Source organism: Cryphonectria parasitica (genome assembly GCF_011745365.1).
Source record: "Cryphonectria parasitica EP155 unplaced genomic scaffold M406scaffold_4, whole genome shotgun sequence".
Lineage (NCBI taxonomy): Eukaryota > Fungi > Ascomycota > Sordariomycetes > Diaporthales > Cryphonectriaceae > Cryphonectria > Cryphonectria parasitica.
Window position 1 is genome coordinate 666531 of NW_024468912.1, and position 20283 is coordinate 686813.

At 55.6% G+C, this 20283-nt stretch overlaps 7 protein-coding genes across 7 annotated transcripts; 4 read left to right on the plus strand and 3 right to left on the minus strand.

Annotated features, from left to right (window-relative positions):
* Positions 1-39: 39 nt before the first annotated feature.
* Positions 40-3387, minus strand: M406DRAFT_289608 (vacuolar protein sorting-associated protein 11). The gene is made up of 3 exons (XM_040918862.1): positions 3225-3387; positions 1561-3147; positions 40-1475 (listed from the first exon to the last, which is right to left on the minus strand). Exons 1-3 carry the CDS (start codon positions 3234-3236, stop codon positions 138-140), a joined length of 2937 nt encoding a protein of 978 aa, XP_040776375.1. The 5' UTR covers positions 3237-3387; the 3' UTR covers positions 40-137.
* Positions 3388-4137: 750 nt separating this feature from the next.
* Positions 4138-5948, plus strand: M406DRAFT_67859 (uncharacterized protein; the record flags this gene model as incomplete). Its single annotated transcript, XM_040925104.1, has 5 exons — positions 4138-4276; positions 4343-4642; positions 4705-5360; positions 5456-5566; positions 5658-5948. The coding sequence occupies 5 exons, from the start codon at positions 4138-4140 to the stop codon at positions 5946-5948; spliced, it is 1497 nt and encodes a 498-aa protein (XP_040776376.1).
* Positions 5949-6271: 323 nt separating this feature from the next.
* M406DRAFT_236222 (uncharacterized protein) lies at positions 6272-9353 on the minus strand (the record flags this gene model as incomplete). Its single annotated transcript, XM_040916034.1, has 4 exons — positions 6272-6429; positions 6513-7559; positions 7731-9035; positions 9122-9353. Coding segments are annotated over 4 exons (2742 nt in total), but the record flags the coding sequence as incomplete, so codon positions are not given.
* A 1052-nt stretch (positions 9354-10405) lies between these two features.
* M406DRAFT_350981 (uncharacterized protein) lies at positions 10406-11917 on the plus strand (the record flags this gene model as incomplete). Its single annotated transcript, XM_040922592.1, has 1 exon — positions 10406-11917. The coding sequence occupies one exon, from the start codon at positions 10406-10408 to the stop codon at positions 11474-11476; it is 1071 nt and encodes a 356-aa protein (XP_040776378.1). The 3' UTR covers positions 11477-11917.
* Positions 11918-11955: 38 nt separating this feature from the next.
* On the plus strand, positions 11956-14089 carry M406DRAFT_338876 (carbon-nitrogen hydrolase; the record flags this gene model as incomplete). The annotated part of the gene is made up of 4 exons (XM_040921401.1): positions 11956-11959; positions 12617-13146; positions 13260-13933; positions 14029-14089. 4 exons carry the CDS (start codon positions 11956-11958, stop codon positions 14087-14089), a joined length of 1269 nt encoding a protein of 422 aa, XP_040776379.1.
* Positions 14090-14327: 238 nt separating this feature from the next.
* On the minus strand, positions 14328-16010 carry M406DRAFT_228706 (DAO-domain-containing protein; the record flags this gene model as incomplete). Its single annotated transcript, XM_040915796.1, has 2 exons — positions 14328-15691; positions 15734-16010. Coding segments are annotated over 2 exons (1641 nt in total), but the record flags the coding sequence as incomplete, so codon positions are not given.
* Positions 16011-17401: 1391 nt separating this feature from the next.
* Positions 17402-19693, plus strand: M406DRAFT_255477 (uncharacterized protein; the record flags this gene model as incomplete). Its single annotated transcript, XM_040917033.1, has 4 exons — positions 17402-17461; positions 17581-17632; positions 17736-17809; positions 18068-19693. The coding sequence occupies 4 exons, from the start codon at positions 17402-17404 to the stop codon at positions 19691-19693; spliced, it is 1812 nt and encodes a 603-aa protein (XP_040776381.1).
* Between the last annotated feature and the right edge of the window lie 590 nt (positions 19694-20283).

Here is a 20283-nt window from a genome sequence, read left to right on the forward strand (position 1 = left end):
CAATCCTGCAAAGAAGTTCGGTCAAGGCACGTGGTCCTTGTCTCGCCAATATCTTCATTAGACAGATAAAAGAACACAATTCATAATACCCAATCGGCACAAGCGGAGGCAACTCCTTGAGGCTTGCGAAATACTCATCATTCCATATTCTGCGGGACGCCCATGACACCTCTACCATACCACTCGGCGACCGTCGCAAACCGATCGTCGCTCCTCTCCAGCTCATCCTTGAACAATTCGTGACGATCCGCATTCTCCTCTTGACCCCTCTTGATGGCCCTGATAGTCTGGTTGTTCTGCGCGCAGAGCGGACACTCGCCGTCCACACCGTCTCCGCCTCGCAGGCACCGCTGATGAAAGCTGTGCTTGCACAGGAAGTGCACAGCCGGCAGGTCCAGCATCTGTGTGCAAACCAGACACCGTGTACCCTGAAATACAGTGGGGTTTGAGCCCAGACTTGCGATCTCGGCTCGCCGCTGTTCGGTTTCTGACCGGAACCCGGCGACACGGTTCCGTTTCGAGGCGATCTCTTTTCGTTCGTTCTCCACCGTTTTGTGCAGATACGGCTTGATCATCCCCATGGTCGCGACCGTGTTCTTGGAGAGCAGCTGGACCACCTGCAGCGGTGCCATCAGGCCATCTTTGTCAATCTTGTCGAGAACAGAGGCCAGCTCGTCAAGACCTGCCTCGTCCAGCACACGCGTGTCCGATGTAAGATATGCTAGAGCAGCCGGATACAGCGATGGCTCTCGAGCACCATACTTGCGCAATGCCTTCATGGCCCCACGGGTATCTTTGGCCGAGGTGTAGGAGCGGAAGATATCAGACAGCAGACCGGCCTGCTCTTTGACAAGGGTGGTCCCGTCATGGTAATCAGACAGGTGGGAGAGTAGGAGGACATTGGAGTTTTCTATCGGCGCCCCTCGGCCCTCGATGAGCTTCTTGGCCTTCTGCTCCCACTCCTCCCGGCCAGTTTCGCTTTTCGTGTCTGTGAATTTGTGCAGGTACATTTCAAACAGGGTTGTGTAAAGGTCGGTCTTGTCGGCATCCGAGATGCTGTCCTCTTGCAGACACGCTTCGAGGAAGACGATGAACTCGTCAGGATGATCTATAAACGATGAAAACGCCGTCCGTGGCGGTGGAGGCGTGTATTTGGGTGGAGGCGCGTCATCGGTGTCAATGAGGACTGAACCTTCGCTGACAGTTGCCGGCAGGTTCCCTTGCGTGGGAGGTGAAGCAACGGCCGAGTTGTTCATGTAGGGAAGGGGGAGAAGATTGGAGAGATTCTGGACAGCGCTTGCTGCGCCGGCGGCAAAGCCCCCACCGACCGAAGAGGGAGTGACTGAATCGTTGGTAGCGATGCGGCGTATCCTGGGCCGATAGTTGCCGGTGTAATAGTCGATGAACATTTGGGCCGCATCCTTGGGACAGTTCTCAATGAGAACTCTGGCATATTTCATGAGACATGGGTAGGCCTGGCCGATCGCAGTCAGTCATGTAGTCTCCATGGACACGTCAAGTTTGGGGGGGGGGGGGGGAGGGAGGGCGTGGATGTCTCACCTCCTGGGGATCAAGACGCCATATGAAGTTGAGCGCCTCGTCGTAACTCCTCAGGTCCTCGATGAGGATGTCGACCACCAGGTCGTTCTCACCATGCTTCTTGGCGAGGTATGCTGCCTGCTCGAAGTAGCCTCCCTGCCTGCACATCGAGATAGCCGTGTCCAGATCGAACTTGAGATCTCCAGGCTGCTTGATGAACTTCTCCAGCTTGTCGATATCCTTCAGCTTGGCATAGCAGTTCAACAGCAAGGTCGTATGATCCGACGTGGCCTTTTCATGCTCGTGCAACTGTTCAAGGTAGTCGATGAGATTGTGTATTCTCTGCGTGTCAAGAAACTTTCGTATTACTTGTGATGGTTCTGTGTTGTCGATTGCTTTGATGTATTGGACCATAGCCTGGTCGTATTCTCCTTTCTGATACAGGTGGTCGCCGTACCTCCGGAAGATGGCGTTCTGCTGTTGTGCATCCAGGCCGGCTGTCTGTGCAAGTGAGATCGCGAACGGGTAGAGGTTCCTCTGGTACAGCATGTCCAGTCTCTGCTGAAGCGTCTTCTCGTGGTACCTGTGTATCTTGCCATCCTGCGTCAAGGTGTATAAATCACTCCACAGCTCAAAGACGGCCACGACCTTGGAGATGAGGGTCTCGGTGTGCGCCACCACCTTGAGGTCGGGCTCGAGCAACAGGAATGACGATGCATTAAAGATGGCATCTGCAGCACTGCCTCCGAAACGCCGCCGTATCATGTCAGGATCCTGCGACCGTGCCGACGCCGGCGGCGAGACGATGGAAACATAGTTGTTATACACAGAAACCAGCTCCTTGGGGGCCTCGTATGCGCGCGGCGGGCCCCGACCCTCCAGTGTGTAGTAGTAGATGGCATCATCCCTGGCAACAACAATATCTCCTGTGGACCCGTCGACCGTCATGCACCCAACACCACAGCCTTGGTCCTCGACTGTTTTTGGCGGCTGGCCTTGGCCCTTGCCCAGTATAGTCAACTTGAGTATCCTAGACACGGTCGAGACAAAGAGGGTCGTGAGTTTCTCGTCCACCCGCAGCTCCACACCAGTGATGGGTTCCTCTGACTCGTAGACGATCCTCTGCTTCGCGCCACGGTCGTTGATCAGGTCGCCCCTGATGACAGTGACAGCGCCATTGGCGAAGCCAACAGCGATCTGTGACAGGTCCTCTGAGGCCGCGAAGGCGGAGATGGGGAATTGCTTCCTCGCGTTGTGGATGGTCACGGTACTGAGGCAGGTCGGGATTCCTGTCTTCTTGACCGGCTTGTCCAGGGCCCAGACCTTGAGCACAGGCTCGCTGCTCAGGTCCTCGGCGACAGTGACCAGCAGGCTCGTTCCTTCGACCTGGCGCATGTGTGATATCCGGACGTCCTCGTGCGCCTGGAAGCTACGCATGATCTTCCAGCTCGGGCCCACGATGCGCACATATCCGTCAGTGCTGCCGAGGAAGAGGCTGTCGGAGCCGGAACAGACGCTGGCAATCTCGTTGCCCTCGAAGAAGGAGCGTGTCTCGGCATCGTCGGGCAGTTTGACCTGGCTGACGTCGAAGAAATCGAAGGATTTCCACTGTGAGGATCCGGCAGGCTGGTTAGAATGCGCCATGAAGTGGCAGCAGGTCCTGTAGAAGGGAGGAGCATACATACAGAAAGAGCCATTGTCAACAAGCCTTCTCAGTCAGTTAGCGAGACAGCCCTAGACTTTCAAGTCACATTATCCGAGGGATAGAGGGTGTCAATGGGGGGGGTGCACATTCAAATCGAGACGTTGCAATGACGAAGCGCAGTGGGACGGCAACGCACTGTTGACTTGACTACGTACAAGCTCGCGCCGCAGTGGCTGAACAGGGGCCCTCAAAGCGGTGGGGCTTATCTGTGATACAGTAGAGCCCTAACCCTGAACTGTGTACGCTTGCTCTGCAATGTACAGACTTCCCTTCTGCTGCAACTACTTTAACAATATTATGGGCTTGGGCTCTACTGGGAAGCTGTACTACAGGTGGAAAGAAGCAAGGAGAGAAGCCCAAATCTATCTACTATAAAGAAGGAACACTCGAGCCAGCGACTCGGTAGCTCCCGAACATGTTGTCGCCAACACCATTCGTGTTAAACTTATTTGGAAGCTGAATAGAAGTATCTCGCCTTTCATTTCTTTCTTTCTTTCCTTCTCTTTCTCTCCTTCTTATCCGCAAGTGTGTCGCTGGGCCTGTATGGCATTTCTCATGGGCTCTATGGACAAATTTACTAGTTCTCCTCAAATGCAATATCATCCGATGACTCTACCATGTGTGACGAGCCCGTCAGGTTTGGGTACATCCAAGCCTTAGACCCATGGCAGGTGCCTCATCGATGTTTGGAGCAGCAACATGCAATATGACGACTGGATGGCAATGCGTTAACGCACAGGGTGGCTAGCTGCAGAAGCGTCTTACCCTTGGACAACCACCTGCAGCTGACGGCCATCCTTGGTCTCACTTTTTTCCTCTCTCAATATCCATATAAGTTTCGAATGCGGCGGCCTGCGATTCCTGCACCAACGGAGCCAGCACTATCGCCAACGATGCTTGAAGCCATTTTCGAGGCGCCACTTCTGCGGAGCCTGCAAGGAGGCCAGACCGGCCATTTCGCTCACCTCGAAACCTGGAAATATGTTGACGTGCGTCCAGTACAGCCTTCCTTCGCCGCTTTATCTGTTTTAGGTAATACCAAGCTGACTTGAGGGCGTGCGCATCAGGACTCGGGTAATGCTACCTATACAACTACAGTCCATCCTATGAAGGCATCAGAAGTCGAAGACTGGGCATGGAGGAGAGGTAACTTCTCTGACATCAGCAAACAACATGCTGCCGAAAAGAACAAGCGCGTTGAAGGCGGCATCAGGCTGCTTTTTGTACAGCCCATGGGGAGGTTTGCACGAGCCGTCCCATCAGAATTAACCTCTGCCAAGGTATTGGAGGCACTTCGACTCCCACCATACACGTTCACGACGTTTCAGCAGCCGTCGGGGCTATACTCGTGCAGCAGGTATCCCGAAGGCAGCACGCCTGACAGCTGCACGAGGCTGCGTGCGTTCATTCTGTCGAGGGCTTATTCACGTGCCTGGGCTAAATTCTTCTCACCATCACAGACTTGACGTTCCGGACCCCTGAGAAATGGGACTGCTCCATCGGCGGGCTCGCTGTCAGCCACGACTTCGAGACTGGCATAACAACTGCCCTCAGTCTCGGCTTCGCGTTCGACATCAACATCTTTGATACGCCAGCCAACAGGCCTCCCGCGCTTGACGCCTTCGTCAACCAGCTTCAGGCTTCCCAGCATCTGCTTTGCCATCCTTTCCTGCTGCCCTGTTTGGCCCTGGCGACACACGTCCAGCGCGTGCGGTCTTACGTCATGGGCTTCCTTAGCAGCCAAGTAGTTGAAATCGAGGCCTGCATCGGGGTTACGAAAGCCGGGCGGTCGCAGAAGCTCTACCTTGACCGCCGCACGGTTGGGTCGAAACTCTTTGTCGACGGCCAGATGCACAGGGAACGAGCAAAGAGCTTAATGACAGCGCTCAACGATGTCTCCACATGGATTATCTTCACCAAACGTTCGCCGCAGTGGGACATTGGGTGTGTTAACTTCCTACTCACGCTACTGGAGAAGAGCAAAAAGTTGCAAAACTGCCACGGGGTGAACGGGGCCCTGTTTCAGGAGCCTCTGGAGTACCTGAAGGCTTTCAGTGAGACCTGCCTGGAAGTCACAGAGACCTCTGAAGCACGAATGCACCTGCAGCTTAATATTGTGAGTGCTCTCCAAACTGTCTAGGGTGGTGGTGGAGGGAAGTGGTTCAGTACAGGTCTCTCATACAATACTAGTTATACACATCTATCGCCCAGGATGACGGCCAGACTAGCGCTCGTCTGGCCGTTTCCGCAGGAAAGGACAGCACGAGCATGAAGATCATAGCCCTGATTACTGCTGCTTACCTGCCAGGTACATTTGTCGCGGTAGGCAATCCCTCATTCATCCTTCTGACCAGTCCCCCATCTCACTCGCTATATTCCCGCTTCTTGTATCGTCTACTCACCACTCATGCAGACTCTCTTCAGCATGGGCATGTTCAACTGGAAGGCCAATGACGGCAGCGGCAGCAGCAGCTCTTCAATCTCTCCAGATTTCTGGATCTACTGGGCCGTGACGGTGCCCCTGACCATCGTCACCCTGGTAGGCTGGGCGATCTGGTGGAAGTTTGAGGAGTACCGCTATGACCGCGACATACAGCAGGCGGCCCGTGACCAAACGCCGTTGCATCAAAAAGCAAAGGCCATCGGAGAGGTAAAGTTGCCCTGGTCCAGGTGGGTGCATACTGAGAAGGCTGGCCACAGTTGATGCGAGCCGCTTAGGAGATTTCGCACGTGATGGTCACTGCTTGATCAAAAGTTGAAATCACAAGATTTATGACTGGTTGGTGGAGAAAAGACATAGCCTCGTCAGCTCGCTGAGCCCTTTTTCAAATGACATACGCGCAAATGAGGTACTATAGTAGGTGGAAAGCCAATATACCAATCCTAAACAAAGACCCAGCCTGCCCAAGAACTCCTGTGCTATGTATGCCAAGCAAACAATCAACGTCTCTTCTCCTGCCATGCCCGCAAAGTCCGTCTGAAATTCTCCCCATCACTATCTTCTTGCATCTTCTCGCTATCCACACTGCCCAGGCTCGCCAGGCCACCACTAACGCCCAGATCTACGAGCGGTACCATCGACGGTCGTCCATGCGCGCACTGGAAAGGAAAGGCACACCGGACTAGGCTGTCCAGCAGCTCAGAGCACTGGTCTGAGGTGAGAGGGTCGTTGAACATGATGGCGCCTGGGTGAAGTGAATGGCAATCGTCAGTCTCTGGTGTGCTTAGGGCTGAGGAGTGGAGAGACATGGATGGGCGGCTGACTTACTCCTACAAGACCGGGAATTGATCAGCTCCACGAGGCCCTGAGGACACCCGTGAAAAAGCGATACCCAGACCGGCGCCTCGCCATCATGGTCTTTCCCCGAGACTGGCCTCGGCCTTAGCTGTGGGACAGATCCATCCTCGTCATTCAACTTCCAGGCTTCCTTCCTAATCAGCTCAGCCAGTAGCCTGGGCTCCGTCCTGCATCTCTCTAGGATGGCAGGGGGTAGGCTTCGCACATTGATTTTGAATTTGCTAGTGGTAGTCTTCATCTTCTTCTGGCCGGTGCTCGTACGGCTGCTGGGTATAGGACTCTCAATATCGTAGTGGATGCCCCAATACGCAAAGTGATCCTGGAACCGGTTAAGAAGGTCTTTATCATGGCGAGGAAGCTCAAACTGCACAGGCTTGGGCAGGGCTTCGGTCACGGCTCTCCAGTACTCTTCGTTGTCATCGCCTATGGCGGGCGTAAAGTAGTTCTGCATGAGCGCTTCTACACGGCAGCGTTCATCTGCGGCGTGTTGGTCGATGAGCACCAGAACTGAGGATATGTCAGGCGGATCTAAGCTCGAAGTCTTGTCCCTCTGGATATGCGTGAGTGATACCTTTGCAAGGATGAACTTCTTGTCGACCTGGGCGATGAGCTGCGCCTTTCTCAAGGTGTCCTTCGATAGACGTCCCAGAAGGCCCATGGCAGCTGTTTCGTGTGGTGTGCCAACATGGAAAGATGCCTGGGCTTGATGACAATGGTGGCCACCTGGCTTGAGATCAAGTTGAAGCGTTTCTGCTACGTCAGGCAGTTTTGGTATAGGCGCCTCAGCAGACTCAAAAACGGGATTCTTCCATCTGCTGACGAGGTCTCTGACCCAAGGTGCTGTTTCTCGACTCCCGGGTGCCTCCATGGTTATGTCGAGGCCTGTCCTGGAAGCATGGTCTCTGTATGGTCCTTCATTCTGCGTCAAGAGTCTTGGTGCCATCTCAAAGCCAGTACGGGAGTTGATGGTGGTGACCAATTTGGTCACCGGATTGACCCATTCAAAGGTCTCATCTGCTGCAGGACGATCGACAGCGGGGGGTGGCTTGTCATTTATCTCAGGCTGCAGGGCATCACCCAACTCTGGCTCTGGCGCTCTGTTCACTTTCTTCCGCACCAGCTCGCGAGGGTCAATGTCATCAAAGGGCTGTCGTGTGAGTCTTCCGCTAACATCGTAGAGTGGGGAACGGGACAGCGGCTCAGGGCTGGAGGGTTTTGACCGGTCGGTGGAGTTGTGGCATGGCGTGGTGTTCCTACTCGGTTGAGATGGAGTAGTAGAGGCAGACTGCGTGCGTGAGAGGCTAGGGGCTGCTTGTTTGTAGGTCGACAGAGGCTGTCCAGATTTGACCTTGGACCATGCGCCGAATGGGGACTCTGACCCTCTATCTGCCGCTTCGAGGCGTGGCACCTTCCGAGCAGGCTTGAGAGGTGCTGTCACAGTAGGGCATCTGGCAGCCTCTTGTTCTCTTGATGAACCTGTAGCAGTGCTGCTAGGGCGAGGTGAAGCGCTACCAGTTCTCTGACGGCGTGATGTGGACCTTGTAGACAAGATAACTTTTCTGGGCCGGCAGTGATTTTTCTTGAGAAACTCATAGAACATGGCTCTCAGCAGGTCGGTCACCAGGGCCAAGTCTGGGCGTCTGTCGTCGAGAAAGTCGTCCACGGCTAGAGCTTCAGACCGCTCCGACGCAGAGGGAGACATCCTCAAGATGAACATGGGCCACTTATCAACACCTTTCTGAACCTTGAGATCCCTGGTTGTGAAATTCTCTCTACCCTTCTTTTTCGAGCCTTCCTCGGAGTCACTGTCTTCGACAGCACCAAAACTGGAGTCGGCAAAGACCCTGTTCACCTCTTCGTATAGGATGTTGCACCGGCTCTCATTTGACAGTGGTTCGATACCGAGGCTGATGAACTGCATGCGCTTAGTTGCCACTGGCTGGAGGCACACGTAGCAGGTGATGTCCAGCTTTGGGGCAGAGGCCCCGATGGCAACCCAATCTCCTGCATCTGGGCTATCCCACAGAGATGCCTGGTGAAGAAGCCGGCAGCTGTCACTGGCCCATTGGTCGGGATTAGAGCCAGTGCTAAGGTTGAGTCTCTGACGGCCAGAAGCCTCACGGACTGAGAGGGACACTGCGCCGGGCCAGGCGATCAGGAGGCCTATTACGTCCAGTAGGAGGCGCTCCCAATCCCTGCTGAAGAAAGTCGACTTTTCGGCCAGCATAGCACGATGTTTGACGCGAACGGGCATAGATCCGAACAAATCTCTCACAACAACCCTCGTGCCGTGGGGAAAGGTAACAAGCCTCTGCTCGGGGAGGCACGGCATATGTCTCGTCAGAATCTTGGAATTGTGGATGGCCATGGAGTTATGAGAGTGAAAATCTCCATGGTGAGAAGTGATGGAAAGGAGCGACAGTGAGGCCACGGAGGCCAGGAACACGCCATGTCTCCCATGTATATTTGAGCATGGTGGGAACTTGGAAGTGTCTTTTTATATGTATGACATCGTCAGTCACGGCATGGTGATAGAGCGTGGCAGAGATTGGGTAAGCGATGGTGCACACGGCACATACAATGTATCTGACCCAGGCCCCCTGTTTCCTGGAACTCAGATGGGGGAATGCCAGTGCCGTTGTCCTCGACAGAACAGTTACCCCTCGTATAATCGATGGTTACGTTAATCCTAGTGGCCTCGGCATCGAGCGAGTTCTTGATGAGGCCGGTAACGACACCGTTGAGCGAGGCGATGACGACGGAGGACCTGATCTGCGCCACGACATCCCCTGGGAGCGGCTTGATGGACATGTCGAGATGGACATTTCTGGGTGAGGCTGCCAGCGAAGTGGTCTCGTGTGAGGCTTGGTGTGGGGAATTGTGGTGCAGGTTCGAGTTGAAGTTGTCATGAGTGAGCATAAACACCACTATAGCACTGGAGCACTATGGTTTAGTAGATACATCGCTATGGCATGCATACTACCTACCGTGGTGCTGTAGCCGGTGCCGTAGCAAGTGCCAGGGGCAGCGGATACTCCCAAGTCGTTGAGTGCGGTGTAACTGCAGTGGGTGGTGGCTTCTCGCTGTTCTCCAGTGCAGACACTGCTTAAACAGCCCCTGGCATGACGTCACGTGTCCCACAGTGGCTGCGTTGGTCCAGGTGGGTACTTGGCCCTTCTGCAAATGGCACCTGGCTAGCTCGCTACAGGAGGATGCAGTAGCCATCCAGGCAGGCGGCTAGCCAGGGGAGCAGTTGCCTTGCTGCCTCGCCCTGCCTTGGGGGTCTTGGGTAGCTAGGTCTGACCTGATTGGCCTGGCTGTGGTTGCGGTACTGTGATTGGCCTTAAGAGATGGGCAGGGCAGTGCATGGACAGGGGCTGGGCTGGCCTCAGGCTAGGGCCTCTGGGTTAAGGCTAAGACACTGCTTGCAGTGGACGGATCGGGGGTGGGGAGGCCTATCGTCCCGAATTCAGATCCTAAGAAGACTAAAGACTCCATTTCCAACCTTCTCTTTCCTCCGCCCCCCCCCCCCTCTCTCCTCGTTCTATCCTTTCCTTAATTTCCGACTCACACTCTACTCCATAACTCTGCTCTCTGATCAAGGTGACTAAAGCGTGATCAAATCGTCACGGTCACATCATATCACATCACATCGCTGTCTGTTTCTTCGGGTCTTTTCTCAACGAAGCCACCCCTTCAGCCTTCCTCATTTTCCCTCCTCCTCGTCCTCGTACTCGACCTCCTTGTCCACCTCGATTACGATCACTACCGCCTTCCTCTCTCCTGCCGACTGTCACTACCGCCGCCTGCGCTGCCCTGCTCTCCATCCTTGCAGGCTGCACCCTTTGGATCACAGAATCACGATGGCCACGGTGCCCGCAGATCGACGCAAACCGTTTACAAAATGGGTCAAGAAGCTGAACCAGAAGATGAAGCGGGCACGAGGGCCCAACAACCCATATCCCCAGTCTGGACACGTCAGCAGCAGACATGCACAGCAGCAGCGCCAGCAGGATCTTGAGTCGCAGTCATTGTCGCAGTCGCGGTCTACAGACTATCCACAGAGCCGGATCTCGACCATCGAAGGCGACACCGCCCGCGCCCGCAGCACCCGCACCCGCGACGCCGGCCCTGACCCTGAGCTGGTGGTCCACTCGGCCGAGGAGCTCGACGATAGGCAGTCCCTGGTGTCGACGACGAGCGGCAGAGGCTCGGCAGATGACAACGACGACGATGTCGGGACCGAGGGCCGTCCTCCCACGACCGCTCCCTCGTACGGCGGCACCTCGCTCGCGGGTACCATGATCACAGCAACCGACCCTCGCAGGCCCGACAGTACCTTCTCCTCACCTGCCCCCTCCGCCCGCTCCGTGGCGACCACACTCTCGACGATCCAGTCTCAGATGGCCAATGGTGTGCCTGCAGCCGGCCCTGGCGCTGTGGGCGCCAGCCACCCCAGTGGCACGGCCCAGGCGTCGTCGTCGTCGCGCGATCCGAACGGTGAGCCCGTGCAATACAGCCAGCCGCAGGCTCTGGTCACGGCCATGCCGGGCAGCGACCGCAACACGCGCAGCGCGTACCGGCCGGCCACATACAGTGCCATTATTGCCAACAACCTGCTCAACGACAACATCTCGATCCTGACCCTAGCGTCGTCGACCCAACGCCGTAGGCGGCGCTCCTGGGACACGGACTACGACCACGCCTCGGTGCGCGCCCTGCCGCCGTCGCAGTTTGGGGGCAGCCGCGAGTCCCTGCCCCTGTCGGTGCTGAGTGCAAACCTGGACGGACAGCCCACAAGCCCCGGGCTGACGGCGGCAAGATCCATTGCCGAGCGGTCCGTGAGCGGGCTGACGACAGGACACGGGCGGGCGGACAGCCTGAGCGGGAGTATCGGCGGCGGAGGGCCCCTGGCTGTTGCGAGTGAATCATAGGGATGGTTTGTGGGCTTTTCTTCAGGTGGGCACTGTCTGCATGCTGGTAGCACAAGTGTGGGTGTGGTCGCCAGCAACTAAGAGCCATGCACACTGCGATACAAAGGAGAAGTTTGCACACAATATGCATACACACGCATGAAAGGGGAAAGAGAAAAGGGTTTGCTGAGCGGAGTTGGTTGGTCTGTATCATTGTTTACTCTCTTTTCGTGTCTGTTTCCTTCTTTCTTTCTTGTTCTTTTTATCTCTCTGTTGGCGCTGGTGGCATCCATTGATGACGAGTTTTATGGTTTGGAACGGAATCGATACCCAGTACTGCTACTACTACTACTACTACTACTACTACTACTACTACTACTTTTACTGCTACAAACATCTACTTGATAGAAAGAAGAGAGGGAACAATCCAAGACTCTTTCCTCTTCTCGAGAAGGGGCCATCATTCAAGGAGGTTGTTGGTGTCATTTCATGTGTGAGAAATGGGTAATGTGACTCAACCATCACAAGTGGTCCTCTCTCCAAAGATTTGCGATATTTTTCTGGATAGTATAAGCGAAGCCTATCTCATATCTCAACAGTACATATTATTCCCATACTTGCTCTATGCAGGCAAGGCGCATGATGGCACAGCGGGGTAGACGCAACTTTGTCAAGCGGCATCAGTCAATTTTCCCCCCATTTTCGGCTCTGTTTTATACGCAGTCTTTTTTTACGTAACTCTATCGTGGACTCGACTCAAGCTGCCCGCGTCTTCCGATCAGCCTTGGCCGGACCGGAGCAGAGATAAGTAAACGAGTCGGAGAGAAAGAGTAGAGAGGGAGAGAGGCTATTCTGGAAAAAAAGGAAAAAGAAAGAGAAGCTGTGAGTCAATAATTTATTATTGAGTAAAGAATTACATAAATCAGCTCAACACAAAAAAAAAAAAAAAGAGAGGGAAAGAAAGGAAGGTGGTCAACTGGCCGCCCCTCTCTCATCACATAATCACCTCATTCGCTTCATCGCCTTTGCAAACTTGCACACAAACTCATCCACCACCAGATGATTTAGAATTCAATTCCTAAAACACCTCGTTCTCCTCTCATCAACATTAAAAGAAAGAAAGAAAAAAAACAATGCCTCCATCATCCTCCACAGCCCCAGCCCCAGGCTCCATCCGCCTAGCCACGGCCTCGCCCGCGACGCAGCCCACGACGGCCCAAACGCTCGCGCAGATCCGACACATCGCCCAGCGCGCCGCCTCGTCCCACAGCGCCGACATCCTCCTGCTCCCCGAGGCGTACATCGGCGGCTACCCGCGCGGGTCGGCGTTCGGCTGCGTCGTGGGCGGGCGGTCTGCCGAGGGCCGCGACGAGTTCGTGCGGTACTTTGAGGCGGCGGTGGACCTGGGCGATGTGGTGGGGGACGGAGGCGCCGGTGGGGGCGAGGCCTGGGTGCGGCGGGCGCTGCCTGTGGATGAGGTAGTGGTGGATGGTGGCGATGGCGAGGGGGGGAAGAGCAGGAGGAGGAGGGGGGGGGACGGGACGAGGGAGGAGCTGGAGGGGATTGCGGCCGAGACGGGGGTGTTTCTTGTCGTGGGGTGCATTGAGAGGGCGGGGGGGAGTTTGTACTGCTCTGCTGTGTATGTTTGTCCCAAGAGGGGCATGATTGGGAAGAGGAGAAAGGTCATGCCGGTATGTTTTTCTTTTCAGTTTTCATTCTCATCACATCATCATCCTCCTCCTCCTCCTTTCTTGTCATGTTATCATTTTCCCAAGACATGCTAACCAAAATGGCCATCCAACAGACCGGCACAGAACGCCTCATCTGGGCCCAAGGCTCTCCTCGCACCCTCCAGGCCGTCTCCACCATCATCCGCGGCATCCGCATCAACATGGCCGCCGCCATCTGCTGGGAAAACTACATGCCCCTCCTCCGCCAGACCCTGTACGCCCAGAACGTGAACCTGTGGCTGGCCCCGACGGCCGACGGGCGAGATGCCTGGCTGGGCCTCGTCCGCACCATCGGCATCGAGGGCCGCTGTTTTGTCGTGAGCTCCAACATGTGTAAGCGCCGCGAGGAGGAGGAGGGAGGAGATGGTGATGATGATGATGGGGAGGACGTCACGCCGTACGGGCAGGAGCAGGGCCGGCGGACGAGGAGACGGTCTGTCATTGATGAGAATGGCAATGAGATTGTCCTGTGCACCAAGGGGGACGAGGGGGTGAATGGGACAGCTGAGAAGACGACGACGACGACGACGACGACGAGGGGTGAAATCAAGAAGAATATCAACAACAAAAAGAAGACGGGCGAGGAGGCTTTCATTTCCCGCGGCGGGTCGTGCATCACGGGCCCATTTGGCGATGTCCTTGCTGGGCCGCAGTGGGAAGACGACGAGGGCATCATCTGGGCCGATGTGGATTTCAAGGACTGTATCCGTGGCCGGCTGGATCTGGATGCTGGTGGGAGCTACTCGAGGTGAGTCCATGCAGTGTGCACTGACATGATGTTGATATGGATTCGCGTCTGGTCTGCGATTTGACATGAGAGCTGACATTTACACTTTGTCGCAGAAACGACTCGTTCAAGCTTTCTGTTGAGGGCTTGGACCTGCACCCGTTGCCATACTTTTGAGTTTGAACAAGTCAGAGAGATACAGGGAGAGACTTGAGGAGGAGCACGTCAAGGAGCATGGAACGAGAGACATAATAGTTGAGGTTCCCAAAAACTGATCATTAGCCAGCATGGATTGTCATAATGGACGGTATCTCATCTAAAGTCTATCATTGCCTCATGTCTACCAATGCCAATATGACATCGTCTTGAACTCATTTACTTTTCACCCATATCTCATGATCTCATCTTCATTCATTCATAACTCCCCAGCCAGGTCAGCAATATCCATCCCCTTCACCCTCGCCCAGTTCGCCTGCAGCTCTGGCGGGAACCAGCTCGCCAGCCTGCCAGCAGGACGGCCAGGCTCCTTGGGCAGGTCCTCGTCCTCACTACCCGCCAGCATAATCCCCACGGCCGTGCCACACAGCCAGGACCAGACCATCCCGTCGCCACAAAAGTAGGCCGCGATCCACTCGCCCGGCTTGACGCTGTCACCGTTGCTGCTGCTATGCTTGGTCGTTACTTGTCTCTTGGTAAGCCGCGGGTCCAGCCTGCCCACAAGAGGCAACACGTCGGCGGTGAAGCCAACAACCCCAGACCAGGCCTTGATGACTCTCCTCCCAGGTGCTTCCGCCCCCCACCTGAACACGGTCGGCATCACGCCCTCCAGGTGCATGAGCGTCATGGCGTCTGTCTTGCTGTCGTCATACACCCCAAACATGTCCATGCCCTGCTTGCCGCTCTGGAACAGGCCGCCTCCAAGCATGATCTCGCCGCCGCCACCTCCCCGTCCTCCCTCTCGCTCCTTCTCCTGCCCACTCGGCACATTAGGTCTCTGCGTGATATAGTCGAAGCCCTGGTTATATATGACCGACCACGACTGTTTCCCGTCGTGGTCTGGAAAGTCCTGACCCGGCTGCTGTGCTGTCATATGGCACAGCACCCCCGTGGCTTTACCCAAGAGACCTGGCACAAGCTGTGCAGCAAAGCCATTCGTGGCATGGACGACATGCCGGGCGCGAATATTACCACGGCTCGTAGACACGACGTACGGAAACCTATCCTCCCCACTGACAACTTCCACAGCCGTCACCGCCGTGCCCGTCTCAATAGCCAGCTCATCCCTCTCCGACCGATCCAGCAACTTCCGCCACAGACCTGTAACAAAACGATACGGCCAGAGCGCCCCAGCAGGATACGCCACCGCCCCCACAACATGCTCCGACCCTGCAAAGAGGCCCCTCGCCTCCTCCCCCGAGTACACCTTCAACTCGTACCCCTCCGGCGCATACGGTGCAAACTCGTCCGCCTGGGCCTTCATCTTGGCGTCCATCACCTCATCCACAGCGAGATCGACCGTCCGCACCTCCCTGAACTCCGAGACGGCCTCGAGCTCCTCGTCCTGCACGACCTCCTTCAGCATGCTGACATGGCTGGTCTGCAGGGCACAGAGCGCTGCAGCACGGTCCTTGGCCATCTTGGCGTCGTGGGTGAGGCGGTGGAAGAGCTCGTGGGGGGAGGCCTTGATGTGGCCGCCGTTGCGGCCCGTGGCGCCTGAGCAGAGCTGGCGGGCCTCGAGGACCAGCACGCGGACCCAGCCCCTGCGCTTCTGCTGCCCTTCTTCTTCTTCTTCTTCTTCTTCTTCTTCTTCCTCGGCAACACCGGCAGCAGGCTGTTTCGTTCTCTCTTCCTTCCTCGCCAGCTCTTGCAGCACCGTCCTGGCAACCGCCGCAGCAGTGATGCCTGAGCCGATAATCACGATATCGGCTGTCTCAGGCGGTCCAGCTGGGGAGGACTGCACGTCACACAGCTCCGGGTGGGGAGGGGCATCCTGCCAGAAGGAGCTGGAGGGGTTGGGCACAGGGAGGCCGGGCGGGGCGCGGGTGCGGGCGAGGACTGTGGAATAGTCGGCGTAGAGGGTGCGGAGGACGTTGAGGATGGTGAGGGGCAACTTGATGAGGGCGAGGAGAGAGGTGAGGATGTCCATGATAGGAAGAGTAAGTAATTATGAGGTCATGTGGTTGAGAGGGGTTGACTAAGTAAGTAAGTGCTTAATGGAATGGAGGAAAAGAAATGAGTGAGGGGTGTTTGTGGGAGGAGGTGGAAGGAGGGTTTATGGATTGCTGAATTAAGAAGTAGGTTGTACTCTGTAGTACAACTTGCTTAAGTAAGTACTTGGTACCTTGTGTGAATAGCCAGCCGGTGGCCCTGGAGCGATAAGCCAATATTGCAGTATTCAAAAGCCAACTGCCAACTTGCCAGTCATAATCCTGTTGCATCTCTTATAACATAAAATTCCTTAATTCAGAGAGTTTCTTTTCGAGGCAATATAGAAAGAGCAGAACATATAGGCAAGAAGATAAGAAGAGGAGAGTTGAGGGGAGAAAATTGTGAAGGGTTCTCCAGCGAGGTGCCCGTGATGGAACCACTTGCACGTGGTGTCTCCGAACTCATATTTGACATGGAAATTTTGTCTGAAGATCTAAATTTCTGAGGTCGAGGTTCAATAGTAGCTGGGACAGTCCTAGAGCATCCACTGTGAAGCTCAATTGGAGTTGCTGTTCGACTCAACTGACAATTGAGAATTCTTGTCATTCCGCAAGTATCGAGAATATCCTGTTGGGTGTGCCCTAGATCTTCTGTAATAGGCCTTTGAACGTTGGGTAATTGGTACTATGAAGCTGTCTGGCAGGTTATATTGGAGCTGCCGAAAGATCCTGTAGGATCCATAACCTGGACGAAGAGGCTTACCTGGTGGCTAAGGCTGTGTGTTTGGGGGGGGGGGGGGGTCCGTACAGAACAACTCGAATGATCAGAAAGGTCACAGAAAAAAATGCATGCCAAGCATGAACCATCTTACGACGTGTGAGAGGACTTGCCTCTTCCTTGTACTTTTGGTTTTCTTTTCAATGTCAGACTGGCTCATTCATAAAGCAACATTCTCTGCCGTTCTACGCAAATATTCAAGACAGGGCGGGATCTTATGCGGACTATGTAACATTCGAGACGGGTCGGCAATTCGGCTCAGCCGTTCCACATCTATTGTTGCATCAAGGTACGAACTAACTCGTACATAGGAGTAAACTGCGCCGCATTCTTATGTCCCATGCAACTGGCAGATGCAAAGACAGGCCTTCCCCCACCCTTCCTCCTCACATCTGATCCGTCCATAGTGTGATTTATGCAAGCATTCACAACCCAACACGTCAGTAATGCCGCCACGCTCTGTGAGAGCATTCTGATGAAGCTGGGCCCTCCGACAATACGGATCTAGTCACATTCTCGCCAGAAACCAACCTACCAAGTATACTGCAGGTAATCAAATCAGCCATGGTATATTGCGGGCGGCCATCTGCAAACTGTGGTCTTTGTCGAGCCAAGAAGAGGCGGGTGCGTACTCACATGTCCCTTTGTCATCAGAAGTCGGTGTATCTATTTAAGCTACTGTACCTTCTTGTGGTGACCCTCAAATATCGAGACTGACAAGAACTATCCATTTCATCTTCCAGTGCGATAAAGCCGTTCCAGGATGTGGGCAGTGTGCGTCATCAGGAAGGAGATGTCTCTGAACTAGACCTCTTCTTTCTCTTATTGTTCTTCTTCCTCCTCCCCCGCCTCTTCTTAACCGGCAAAACTGACAGAGCTACTGCAGGTCGCCGCAAAGGTCAGGCATGCCCTGGTTATCACGATGCCTCTAGCATCATCATCCGCAACGAGACGACACGGGTTATCAGCCGTGTTCGTACCTCGAAGCGACAACCCAAGGTGGCTCTAGCCTCAGACAAGTGTTCATCGGCATCCATATCCACAGAGTCTACTCCTCTCAGGACTCGGTCGTTGTCGCCGCTGGTCGACTCATGTGTCACCGTGGGTTCGTCTGATCATCGAGCCAACAGCAGTCCAACTCAGACAGACCGCAACGACAATGACGTGGAAAGGGACTCTGGGCGAGTTGACGACAGGGATGGTAGAGAGAATGAGATTGTATCGAAAAAGAAAGGAAGGAGGAAAGATGATCATCTCGCAGATGTCGTCACAGAGGACCGCTTGAGCCCATCCCCTCTGTCACCCTTCCCCAGCTCCTCCTCATTATCTTCCTCCTTATCCTCCTCCTCCCACCCTGATCAATCCCAGTCAAGGAGACACGAATATTGGGATACTCAAGCTGTATCGATGCTGGTGGCCCCAGAGGCGCCGTTAGAGAGCCTCCACGACCTGGCCATCAGTTACTTCCTGTCCAACTACGTGATAGAGGACTCCGGTCCCTGCCCTGGCTTCCTTAACTACACCCTCGAAATCCTCGCCGACCCACTAGGCGACACAGAAATGGTTCGCCTGGCCATCTGCGCAGCAGGCTTAGCCGGGCTCGCCAGCACACCCGGAACCCAAAGCATCATGAGCAGGGCGCGCGCCAGCTACGCCGAGGCCATCGAGCGTGTCAACCGATCCCTCGCCGACCCCCTGACGGCCAGCAAGGACAGCACCCTCTTCGCCGTGCTGGTGCTGGGCCTGTTCGAGACCATCACGTGCGCCGGCAGCGCGTCCCTCGAGGCGTGGGCCCACCACATCAACGGCGCGGCCAGCCTGCTCGTGCACCGCGGCACGGCCCAGTTCCGCACCACGCTGGGCCTGCGCATCTTTGGCGAGGCCGTCAGCCACGTTCTGACCCTCTGCTCCCGCCACGGCCACCCCGTCCCGCCGCGCCTGCGCCTCCTGCGCGTCGAGATGGAGAGGAGGAGGACTCCAGATAGCAGTGATGTCGTCATCGTCGTCGCCGCCGCCGCCGCCGCCGCCTCAACCTGCAGGAGCCCATCACCCTCCTGGATCCTGGGCACGGCACATATTGAGGTGATGGACCTGTACCACCGCGTAGACCCAGACCAGGACCACCCCTTCCTGCCAGACGAGTGGGAGGCGCTCCTCTCGCACGCTGCCGAGCTCGACCGCCGCCTCGAGACCTTAACCGCCAACATGCCTCTCCACTGGCGCTTCAAGACAGTCCACGACCCAGCCGCGAACCCGCGCGCCGTGTACCGCAGCGTCTACCACATCTACTACAACACCTGGGTCGCCAAGATCTGGAACGGCCTGCGCGCGTGCCGCATCATCCTGCACCAGGCCATCTACGCCCTGCTCCTGCGCGAGGGGCTCGCCTGGGCGCCGCACGAGGTCATGGGCCCAAGCGGCGGCGGCGCCTACACGGCGTTGCTGCAGAGGGTGTCGGACACGACGGCTGAGATGCGCGATGGGATTCTCGCGTCCGTGCCGCAGATGCTGGGCTTTGTGCGCCACGACGACGACGACGACGACGACGACGGCGCTGCTGTTGGCAAGGGTTCGACGTCGGGGTACCGTCTTGACTGCAGCTCGGCCGACATGCCGCGCCTCGTCCCGGCCTCGGGGGCTTATTTCCTGCTCTGGTATCTGTTCCTTGCTGGCTGGCTGCCGATCAACACGCCGGAGACGCGGGCTTGGGTTGTGGACCGCCTGCGTGCTATTCGCTCTGCGACGGGGATTCAGAAGGCTGGTTATCTTGCGGACGAGCTGGAGAAACAACCTGCTTTGTTGGTCACCGCCGCCGCCTTGCGACCAATGGGCGAGTTCCTGCTCCCTGACTTTTAGGGTGCGATGGCCGAATAGAACAGGGGGGAAGGGGACAAGATGTGAATAGAAGAGCATCGAGAGGCATCGAGGGGGTTTGACAGGCGTTGAGAGTCAGGAAGAATCATGAAGAGGATGGAGTGGCAATCAAAGACATGGAGAGCCGGGCTTTCTGTTTGAGGAGGCGGGCAAAGACCAGCTATGTGCATGGGCCGGAGGTATTAACCAACGAGTGCCAAATTAGACAGCCCATAAAACGAGGGATCGATAAAGAATTACGTCGAGCTCGGACAACGGAAGGTCTACTCATTAAAGTCATGTGGGGAGGAATACAGTGCACCAATTCTGTTTCATTAGTGTCACTGTGGACGAACCTCTACAGAAGTCATCGTGTGTGCCTTGAAATCTACTTCCTCGCACTTACAACACCACAACATCCCGCAAAAGAGCACTGTATATTCTTTCAACAATCATCATAGTATGAACAGCAGTTCAATTTCCAGAATCGACAATGTCAAGTACAGCACTGGATCCACATTGATCGTTTCTGAGATCCCTCCCGCCCTTGTTTCCCCTTCCTTTCCCCCTTCTCCCCATAGCATTCCATGCTT

Excerpts from the sequence above, each read along its gene's own strand:
- M406DRAFT_289608 (XM_040918862.1), bottom strand. Across the intron at positions 1,476-1,560 it reads GGCGTCTTGATCCCCAGGAG|GCCTACCCATGTCTCATGAA; the intron begins GTGAGACATCCA and ends GCGATCGGCCAG.